Genomic DNA, 12,608 nt, shown 5'->3' on the forward strand with positions numbered 1-12,608 from the left:
TAAAACAAAGAGGAAAAATTTAATTGTTAAAAGTTAGAGAATTTTTGAAATTAAATGTCAACCTCAATCTCAATTCCTAAAACTTTCTCTTTTATTTAACTTTAGAAACCCCAAATTTATATCCTAAAAATTTATGTAACCAATAGGTATTAAAAAAAGCGTTAACTACATTTATATATCCTATATTATTAAAAAAATAGAATTAATGAGAGTTTAAGAAGTTTGCATCTCTGTTATAATGAAATAATTGATTAAACATCTATATATTATAGTTACAAACATATAAGTAAATTTATGCGCATAAACCTGAATTTGTATTATAACAGGCGTAATGAAAGGCTCCATTATAAAACTCTAATCCAATTATAGCAAAAATTACTATTGCAAACAATACAAGCAAGCCTATTTGTAATAAAGGTGCCATAGCCTTCAATATTGACTTGAGCACTACTTGTAAACCTAAATTAGTAAATAAATATATAAAGCTATCCCAATTGATAGATTTGAAGAACTTTGAACGTAAACGCGTTCCTTTAACGTTGTTTCAGATTCGTTTAATTTTAAAAAATCTTGTTATTTTAATTCATTTAAAAATAGAAAATATTAATTTAATATTAATCCGAATTTTTTAAGATAAAATAGTATTTTTTAATTAGCTGTTTCCTTTATCATATGTGATTGTTTTTAACGCCACTATTTCTGTACTATCGAATATTACTATTTATATTTTATAGATTAGCATATGCATGGATGTTATTTCATTATCTGATTCTGAATTTTTAATACCAGTTTAAAAATCTTCAACTTCTAATTTAAATAAACTTAATTGTAATATTTATTATTTTATATAATTTAACTATAAGTGGCCCAATAATGATTACTTTAGATTGTTATATTTCATAGGTATATTAAATTATTATATTGTAATAGATATTTAAAGTAAAAATCCTTAAATATTATATATTATAAAATAGATAATATCTCATATAATATTTTTTAATGTGATTTTTTGAAATTATATTCTAATCACTATTATTTTTAAGTTTTAATCAAAGTTTTTATATTTTAATTGATGAACACAATTTAAATTATTATAAATAATTAAATTTTATATGATAGATAAAAGTTTTAATATGAATATGGCTCCTTTGAATCTATTATACTGGGATACATTGAACGTGAATGCGGTCAATTTTTATCAATAAACGCTGATCGCGAACGCGTTCAATTTTTTAGAAATGTTTGCAGCACTATAAAATACTATCTAAAATAAAATAAATCCAACCGGGCTTAAATTGGTTTCCTTAATAGATATTTTGGACTCTGGAGATAAATTACTTTTATAAATATATATATTGGATATTGGTGTAAATAGCCCAGACAACGAGTCAGCTTGCGTTATTTTAAACACAGTAATTTAGATTAAGCAGGCAATTGATATATGAGTGCAAAAATGTTATCGAAAATTGCTGACGATTACTTTTTTTAAAGTTTGTAATAAAATTCGAAACTAATTCCTTTTTTATCTCTAACAGTTATAGAAAAAAATTGATATGATCACTTTAATTTTTAACCAAATTATTTCAGGTTTATCATATTTTATTAAATAAAAATATGAAAGTATATATTATTCATAGTTAGAAATATGAATCAATAAAAAGGTTCTGATTACGGGTTTTTAAAAAAAGTGGTTCTGTATCTAAATATTTAATCTGAGTTCTTTAAATTTTAAATCCTAAATAAGCTTTAATCTTCTAGGCCTTCGGGTTAATTTTAACAAAAGGGCTTCTGGGATCTGGTTCCAAGCTCTGGTGTTAACAAATATGAATATTGTCATAAAATTTTCAAAAAAAAAGGAATTATAAAATTGATGCATAATATCATTCATATTTTTAACTAGTTTGGTATTAATTTCTGTTCATTATAATTAATCTAAATGAACGAGGGGATAAGAGCTATTTTTCACTTTATATAGAGAAGCTAAAGAGTGGGCTTTTGTGGGGGTAAGAAGTAATTTGAGGGGTAGAGGGATAATCTCAGACATATTTCATCTAATTTTATTCTCTCTCATGTAGAAGCTAATTATAATAAGATTTGGAACTAAAAATCAATAATATTTTGGTATAGTGATTAAATTCCATTAATTAAAGTTATGACTGAATACTAAGAATGTATAACGGACCTTGTTTTTACCTTTATATTACATAATAAAATTTTTATAATAATGAAGTTTATTTAATTTAAACATAATTTCATAAACTCTTAGCAAAATCATAGATCAACCGGTTGAAATTTTTATAAAATTTTTTTTGTCAAATTCTTTTTAAGCAAATAATAATGTTAACTTATTAATGAAGGCATGAAAGTGAATGCAAAAATTTTGGTATATTTGTTATATGCTTTTTTAAAATTTTATTTGAATATATATTTTTTAAATCTTTTGCAGTAAATTATTTTTTCTAATCATAGGAATAATTATCAATTATAATCATATTTTTAATTTAAATATTTTAACAAATTTAGATTGTGACGAGGAGAGATGGAACTAATATTTTAATTGTAATATGATTTTAGCATGTTAAAATAATTGAACTTCATTGAATTTATTAATAAATAAAAATAAATTATTATGGAAACATTTCAGCAGTAAAAAAATATACTTGGAATGCCAGATACCAATTTTAAAGGTCTTAAAACGCGAACTGCCCGTAAAGTACGAAGGTCGAAAGATGTACTTTTAGTGGCCATAACGGTAACTAACCTTTATGTATGTTTATGTTTTGGGAAATAGTTATCATAAATGATAACATATAATATATGTCTGTAATGAAAAAATAATCTTAAATATATATATTTATTACTTTTCATAATTCTCACTAAAAAAAATTTTTTTTGCATTTAACATTAATGGTCCTTTTAGGCGGAAATATTAAGTAACGTTTAAATTTAGCTATGCTAGAAACAATATTTTAATCACAAATGTAAATATTTGTAAAGGATAAAATTATTTTTTCTAAAAAAATGGCAAAAATTTAGAATTGGTTATAAATATTTTATAAATGACTATAAATAACGAATAATAAAAAATTCTAAATAATTTATATTTTTTAAAGTATTGATTTATTAAAATAATAAATTGTCCCTAATTTTATTGAAACTGTTTGAATATCCAAGAGCAAATTCTATTAGTTTTTAAATATTATTATTGATGATTATGATAACATAGGTGCATATAGTTCTGTTTTTATTAAATTTATAATAGCAACCATAGAGTAAAAAAAATTTGTTTATACAAAATTATTTTAAATCATAGTATACACTATATATAGTTAGCAATACTTACCCAGTGACAACTACTATAAAGTCCATAATGTTCCAAATGCTTCTCAGATATGATCCTTTGTGAAATATAAATCCCAAGGCTATAATTTTAACAGAGGCTTCCACTAAAAATATTCCCAAAAAATACACTTCGGTTTTATCCTAAAATTTATTAAACAGTTATTTATACACTAAAAAAAATTCATCACAATGAAAACATTTATGGTAGAAATTTATTTTACTAATAAACACAACTTTAGTTTAGATATTAATGCAAAAATAATAAAACAGAAATGAAAAGTCACAATAATGAATTAAAAAAGGATAGAAAAATATAAAAAGGGTAAAAGGAAATATAGTTTTTCTGGTGATCATCGCAAAATGATACTTAGGCTATTATGAGCATTAATTTTATTATAAACGGGAATAATACTAACATGAAAAATTAGTTTATATAAGTTTCATGATAATTAAATATTGAATAAATTAATAACAAATTTGATAAAAAAGTAAGTAAAACATGATGCAAAATGAAGATTGTGAGAAGGTGAAATAAAATTATCTTTATATTTAACTTTGCCATAAAATATAGAAATTCTAAATCAAATAAAAATAATTACTCTTAGTGGAATAAAAACTTAGCAAGAGATTTCAATCCAAATCTAAAAAACTTCTTATAAGTTAGACAAAATAAGGTTCATTAAATAAAGATTTTTAGAAATCTGCAAATGTCTACTTTAAAGCTGTAAATAATTTTTTAATATAGAAACGAACAAGACAAATAAATATAAAAATTATTAAATTAATGTGAAATAGTTATAATAAGTTTGGAAAAATTTATAAATAAGAAAAACTAAGGGAGAAAACTACCCAGTTAACTGTAATTTTACCCTGGAAAGGTAAGATGGAAAAGGTAACTGGGGAGGGTAAACATGAGATAACATGAGATCTTACTTACCTCGTAACTCCTCAAAGATTGTGCAAACCTAAACTAAAATTTTGCACATGAAAATTTCACGAGATCTTTAGAGCATAGTTTAAATATTATTCAATATTTATTTTAAGAATTTTTTTTAGATATTTAACTTTTATAAAAATGATTTTTTTAAAGTACTATCATTCAGCAATAATGAAATTTGAAATATTTATTATATAATAAAATTATAACATCACTTAATTAAAAAGTTCACCTTGATTTTTTCTTGTATTATTATTTTCCAAATAAAAATTTATATAATGACGTTATTTTTTTTTAAATGAAGCGTGCTCTCCTAAAAATGATCCAGATATAAAATATTCTATCAAATAATACTTAAGTTTTAGAGGAAAATATGTAAGTTTTATATAGTTAATTCCTATCTTTATTCAAAAATTACCTATTTATTTCAAATACATAAGATAGTTATTCCTCTATAACCTCCTTAAAATACCAAGACATCGTGATACCTTTCCAGTTTGGTATTTAACAAAAAGAGTGAGTTCTTTTCATCAGATATATATTTAAACATCGTCATATCATTCAAACTATCGTATCGAGCAAGTTAGCTATGACAAATTTTAGCCCACCCATCGGAGGTTCCATAGCCACCTATAATTTTTTAAATAGCATTAGCATCAAATTGAATCACCTGAAACAACTCTACTTATTACCTGCTCATCAGGCTTTCTTTATTATTAAAAAGTTAGTATCCCAATAATTACACAAGCTCTCATTTCGGCCCCAATTAGTGATCTGGGCAACTCAATTTCCTGTTGGAAGAAACTTTAAACCTGACTTTCTTACTCTCCTTTAACTGCAGGCCACCTTACTCAGCAAATTCGGAGATATCTGCCGCCCTCCTATCACGCTCTCTTTCTGACTTTGAGAGATGTAAAAAGATATTTTCAAATGAATCTAGATACAGATTTAGATAGCTAAAAATAGATCTAGATACAGATGGTACATATACATTTTTACAAATATATTTATATACATACAGAATTATTATGTCAAATTTCTAAGTGAGCTAAAAAATATATTGAGCTGAATCAGTGAAAAAATGATCCTTAAATTTTAATATTTCTTATACAAAATATATTATTAAATGATTATAAATAATTGTTAGATTTTGAGAATCCACCACGTTTTTCTCTAGAGAAATTTTTGCTACACTAAACTCTTTCTACCGGGGCACTAGATGGCAGAGTGGTTATTATATTTAATGAATAACAACTTCATATTGGTATAATTATGACATATAATACAATCCCGGCACTCATTTTTATAAAACCATTCAAAATTTGATGTGTCAAAACTTATATAAATATCTATATAATCTAAGGGGTGCCAAATAAAATCTAATGATTTCTTTTTAGAGATTGTCTAGAAATATTGATATCAAAATAATAATTTATATATTTTAAATTAATCTAAATAAAATAAATTATAACATAAAATTTTACCATGTTGACGTCATCCATTGCATAAAATAAAATTTGTTTGGTTTTAATGAAATAAACTCGGGCATATTATCAAATTTAATTAAAATAGTAGTTTTAATTAAAAAAAAGTAAACTAAAATTATATCAAAATGTATCTAAAAATAACTAAAGATACCTCTAAAATAGTACCTCATTCAGATACTTTTTATAAAAATGTTAGATACAGGTGCCATATTTTTACATCTAAATACTTTAATAACTCTGTCAGGTTTATTTTACATTGACTGGCGTGTCCTAACTCGAACCCAGTTTTCGGGTAAATAATGACCCCTAATTAGACAAGGCTTTGATAGGTTAAGATTAATTTACTTCCCAATCTTCCTCAACCTTTTACTTCTTCATATAAAGTTTGGAACCTGATTAATAGCGTGTCCGGTGGATATATACTTTTGAACGAACTATCCTTGGAAATGAACAGACATCTCATACAAAAGCAATAACAGATATGAATGTCTAAAGCCAATACCAAGTCAAAGTGCAGGACTATGTTTATCCAAGAAAAAGTTATGGATAACCATGGGACTCCGAACTAATTGGCCCATAGTTACTCCCTTTAATGCACGTTTTACAACGTGCATGTTGCACATAACTTTCACCACCCTCTTAATTGTAAATAATCCAAAAGATCAATTAGATACAAAGTTATAAATAACATAATTAGCTAGGTCTTAACCAAACATACCTTCAATTCTAAACGGAAGGAACCTAGGTGACAATAAACGCCTTGATAGTTTGAGACTGCTCGTGTATAGGCTATATTTGTAGCATCTAATAATAACAACCATTCCACAGAAACTGCAGAATCAAATTATGTTTAGTTTCCGGTTAGTCATATATAATATTAAAATACTACTTTTTATCAAATCATAATTTTATCCCGTTAATTATTTATGGGACCCCTTCTTAAAATTTTTAAATATACTCAGTAGGAAAATTTCCAGCAACACTGGAATAACTGTGGAAAGCTTCTATATTCGATAAGAAATAGGATTAGAATTGTGCAGGTCATATGCAATCTCAATTTATGGTAGGTAATTTATATTTTTGAAAAATTTATTTTTTAAAATGTTAAATTTTTTTAGTTATAAATTATACTTTTAAATGTGTATTTTAATGATTTGACTATTAAACATAATTAAATTTTTAACAAAAAATTAATCAATAATTGTATTATAATGTTCTAAAAGCTCATTTAAACAAATAAACGTCTTCGATATTTTTTGATTTAAAAATAATAATGCACGAAAAAATATCGATACTAGTTTTATATTGAGGAAATATGGTAATGGAAATTTAAGAAAATGTGAACGTGAAGTCTCTTTCTTAACATTACATCTTAAAAACATTATCTTTCATAATGTATAAAACAAAGAGAAATTTTTAATGGGTAATAAGAAAGTTATAAAAAACCAATCTAAATAACAATTTATTTATTTTTATATAGATTTGAAAAAAATGAAGGGTATTTTTATTTCATACTTTGCTTCAAAATAGATGATATAGTGATGGAACGCTTAAATAAATAAGTTGTATATATATGTCAAAGGGCTATGTTTCATTGCCCCGGGTTGGGTTTCAGCAAATTTTTTAAGCTTAATAAATCATTTTCATTTATAACGCAAGGTTTTAATAGTAAAACTTGACTTTGCCGGAATCGCCCTCCAGTATATATAAATACCTACCTTCTGGAGATACTCTATAGCTGAAATATGATTCTTTCAAAATTGGTCTTTTATAAAAAACGCGCGTTGTAAATGACTTAAGTTGCTAAAATTTGCGATTGCTCTGAAACTATATAATTGTATGTTTAAAAATTATATTATTAATAAAATGTAAATCTTTTATATGTATAATGAAATAAGTCAGAAGAAGAATCTGAATATGATTGAGACTTTGAACGATTAAGAAAAATTGGCTGTCCTTTAAAATTGTTTTTTAATTCCAAATTTATATTTCAAGATAAGAGTACGAGATAGTTTTTAAATCCTCTTCTAAAAAATTTTTAAAATATATAAAAAGATTTTTTGAAATTACGTAAATCATATTAAAACACCGGAAAATGAATTAGTCAAATAATTTTTAAAGCAAAATTTATCACATTGAAATACTTTAATAATGGTATAATAAAATAAATTATTTTTAAAGGGTATGACTAAACTGCAAATGCTTAGGTAAAATGCAAATGCTTAGGTAAAAAATTTTGATATATATTCTATTAATTGGAGTAAGATTCATTTTCTTACGATATGTATAACTTATAAAAATTATATTATTAGATATAATCAATAAAAAATGAATAGATATTAATAGTTGTTGATCCTTTTATCTCATAATAAATAGTTATTATTTTTAATTTAATTATGCTAAAGGATTTAAACTCTTTATTATGAGATAATAGGAAATACAACTATTAATGTCTATTCATTTATTATTGAATATATCTAAGAATATAATCTTTTTTAAGTTATTTAGAGAATAAGAAAATGAACTTCGCTCCAATTAAGAGAGAATATAACAAAATTATTTACCTATTTTTACCTAAGCATTTGCAGCTTACCTTAGCATTTGTAGTTTTGTTAAACCGCTAATTACTTGGTTTCAGATAAATATTTTTAATTACATTGATACAATTTATTAATTTTACCCTTAATTTATAAGGGATTTATGCAGAGTTATCACATTATTCTTTCAATGAATTTTTATGTTGAAATTTATTAGTTATGAAAATAAAATTTATAATCTTTTAATTTGAATTAGGGCTCATATTCCTTATCTTTTTTTAAAAAATAAAATCTATTTAGGATATAAAAATTTAATTTTTAAAAATTAATGACTTTTATTTTATAAATGAATTAATCAGATAATCACCCGTTAAATGTTTTAATTTTAGAAAATGGGCTATATTTCTGACCATTTTTTTAGGATTTTAAATTTTGGCTGGTAAAGTATTCTATTACCAATTTATTAATCGTTTCTTATAGAATATTTAAAAAGAACTAGCAAATTCACTGAAAAAATACCTGTTTAGACACTTATAAAATACATTAGACTGCTTAACACCGTATTCGTTTTCTATAAAGGCATATCTATAGAAAGACATTTTTAAGTAGAGATTAATAACTCTATATTATTAGTTTATAAATTTAACTTTTATAGAACAACGGTTTATTATAAAGTAACTCTTAAATAATATTTAAAAAAATATATTTCGAAAGATTAATAATAATTCATATTAATTTAAATTTTTATATCTAGCCAGATTACGTTTTCTGGTTTTTATAAATGGAATTAGGATATTATCTCATCTCAAACTGACAATTTTATTCTCTGTATTAATATTCAGCAATAACTTTTCTTTAAAGATGTACATCTATTTTATTTATCAAAAAATGTGATATAAAATGGAATATGAAATAATTCACAAATTCTGACTTTTGGTAAACTTTTCTTATTTTAATAATTCATTAATATTCAACCAGGCAAGAACGAAAGGATAAGGTGCAAATTATAACGCTAAATTTGTATGGACCTTAGAAAATGAAGCATAAATTATACTATTTTTCTGATTTATTTAATAAAATAATAATTGTTCTAAAGTTTAAATATTATCAAAGTTAAATTTATAGACCAATAATATATATGGACTTATTGATCTCTATTTATAAATGGTGGATGCTTATGATAGCTCTCTAATTTCCTTATTAAGTAGTCCATGTTTCTTAATAAAGCTTTAAATGATATATTATTCAAAAGCGAGGAATAAAATCAAATGGAAAAATATATAATAGATAATTATAAAAATTTGTGAGTAGATAAAATTTGAATATTCGAGAAAATGTTTTATATTATTTAAATGGGAATGTTATGCATTATATATTTTTTCTAGCATGTAAATCATGTGTGATACATTAAAATAATTATGAAATGCATGCGTGATGATTTTTTTTGTACGATAGTGAAACCTGGACTTTATTTTAAGTCAATATGGTAAAAATGTAATGGAGTAGTTTCTTTTAAATGGTTGACAAAATATTCATTCGTTAATAGGTTACAAGCTATCGCGGGAAGAAATAAATGGTAGTAAAAAAATAAGGTTCAATTGCTCAAGTTTCGTTGGATAGAAAAAATAGAGTAATCCTTATTGATACTTTTGATCTGAAGAAACTAAAAATGATGTCGTTGGAAGAAGCAATTAGGAGAAAAAAGACTAGGAATATATTGATGGTAAAACTCTATCATTGAAAAAAGAAAAAGTCGAAGAACAGTCAGCAAAGGAATACAGGTTACCAATGGAAGAGGTGAAATGGGGAAAAACAATTTGTTGTATAAAATTATTTTGGATTGTAAATCGTCTCCTTTGGTTCTATTACCCAATTAGAATCGTGGTTGGACTTAACTGCGGGGAAAGGTTATAAGCAAAATTTTAATATAAGAGAAAATGTTTAATTATTATTTAAATTATCAAATATTTTCTTTAAGTTTTAAAGGATAAAACTTACATTAAACATTTATGGTAGAAAATAAATATTTAAAGTTCCTGACCCCCCCCCCCACTCTAGATCTAAACTGACCCACTTGCAATCAATAGATATTTTAATTACCTTTTATTTGATACCAATATAAAATTTATATTTTTAGCCTCCCCCCCCCAGACTAAGTCCATCCCATTAACCAAGCGTGAATACCATTATTTCAGTCGAGATATTTCAATTAGCTTTTATTTGATGTCCATGTCGCTGACCCTCCAAAGCCTAGATTCGTCCATCAAAAGTGTTAGTCAATTGGGTAGTTTTTTTTTATTAGTTATTGATTGATGTCTATACTGAACATATCTACTTACTTAAAGGCAAAAAAAACAACTTTGTGGCTTAAATAATAATAATATTAAATATAAATAGAGCGAAGAGCATTATTAAATAAAATTCCCCATTTCATTTCTTAACTAAAATCCTTATTTTTTAGATATCCATTTAAAATCCTGGATGTCACTGGATAGTTATGATCCCTTTAAAAATTTACAGCATATAACCATTATAACATTACCTTTTTTGTATTATGCTTTATATATAAATTTAGATGTACCTTTTCTAATTAAATAAAGTTAAAATTTTAATTTCATGGTAAATCCCGTTTTATTTTGGTAGCAATTATTATAAAAATTTTTAATAAATTTAAAAGGTAACAAATAAAAATGGTACTAAATACTTGTGGATATCTACCCTTAAAAACCTTGTTAGATAGGAAAAATACTTTACTGTAACTTTTGATGGCATGATAGTGACGATACAAGTAAATACTTTAAAATAACATTCTGTTAGATTTTAAAATTTTTAAAAATATCTAAATTAAATTATTCTAATTACTAATTTGAAACTATCACCTTGCACCATAATAACATTTTTTAGATAAAATACACGAAATGAAGGGCCAAATGTTGATATTTCAGAAAACTAAGATTATCAAAAGATGAAAACTTTAACATTTAAAATTTGGAAAAAATAAATAAACTAAAGAAATTTTATGAATAAATTGATAGATATTTTTGATTTTTTAATAATATAAAATGATAATATTTTAAAATAAACATCATTTATTTTAGAGGCGAAAAAATCAGTCAATTTGTTCATTACGATTTCTCATCTGGCCCATATCAAGTAATACATGTATATATAATATTACTAATTTCTGCGCAAGAGTAGTTTTATCTCCATGAGGTAAATGTTCTTCCAAGGCCAAAACTATACAATTAGCGATGATTGTTAACAGGACCATATACTCAAATGGCGTATTATTGTAATTCAGAATTAAGGAAAATTGTTCAAATAAATAATATATTCGAAAATTTATATGAAATATAATAATTTAAAATTAGAGGCATATAAGAGAGGAAATGAAAGAAAAAAGAAAAGAGGAAATTTTGAACCCAAAATGAAATGAGTAATCGCTGGCTCTTGTGAATAAAATATACTAAATGAGGCAAAAATCGAAAGGAAGCCATGACAGCAACTGTAAAAAAAAATAATTTTTAAAACAAATACAATTGAAATTAGCAAATAATAATTATCAACCGTAATATATGTAATAAATTTTAAGTAAATATTTTATTAATAGTCTTGCCTTAGGGAAGAAAATAAAATCACCTGATATAATAATTGAAGAAAATCAAAATATTGCGATATAGATTTTGTAAGTTTACTATGTATGCATTTGAATATTTTCTAATGATATTATAAATATTTGAATATTTCTGGGAATTTAAAAATGAATTACTTATTACCTAAATTTCCGGGAACTTTTCCGGCTTTTATAATAGGAATCATTGCTTCGCTGATCGAAATGCATTTCAATTGGGATATGTAATGTGACAATATTATCACTCAAACCTTTCAGGCTAATTTCTTTCAGAAATAGTTCTAAATCCTATCAGAAAATGGGAGTTTAGTGTGGAAAATAATAAGCTACTGCATAATTTATCCCTTTTTTTTATATATTATATAAAAATATTTAATATTAGGTAAACCAATAAATTATTGACTTAAAACTGATAGATATTTAAATCTTCTGATTTCATAAGATTATATTTTTGTCTATTGAAATATTGTTTGATGTATGGTATAATTTTAATTTATAAATTATTAATCAAATAATATTTATAATATTATGAATTATATTTTCAATTTTTTTTATAAATTTGATAAAAAAAATAATAATAAACCCATTATGGATGTATAAGTATTATTATATAAAATTTATAAATTATTGATTTTCGCCATTTAAAACATCTGAATTTTAGGGAAATTTTTAAA

General features: G+C 24.0%; 1 protein-coding gene across 1 annotated transcript in view; it reads right to left on the reverse strand.

The window, feature by feature from the left end:
• Nucleotides 1–12,608, reverse strand: part of LOC135924652 (voltage-dependent calcium channel type A subunit alpha-1-like) — a 161,334-nt gene that overhangs the window by 51,632 nt on the left and 97,094 nt on the right. Inside the window, exons 4-7 of the mRNA XM_065459745.1 lie at nt 11,482–11,587; nt 3,344–3,483; nt 2,661–2,761; nt 307–459 (exon numbers count right to left, since the gene is read on the reverse strand). Of these exons, the coding sequence (XP_065315817.1) occupies nt 307–459; nt 2,661–2,761; nt 3,344–3,483; nt 11,482–11,587 (500 nt within the window). The remainder of the gene's footprint in view (nt 1–306; nt 460–2,660; nt 2,762–3,343; nt 3,484–11,481; nt 11,588–12,608) is intronic.

This window comes from Gordionus sp. m RMFG-2023, chromosome 1, assembly GCF_954871325.1.
Source record: "Gordionus sp. m RMFG-2023 chromosome 1, tfGorSpeb1-WG-v2, whole genome shotgun sequence".
NCBI lineage: Eukaryota > Metazoa > Nematomorpha > Gordioida > Chordodea > Parachordodidae > Gordionus > Gordionus sp. m RMFG-2023.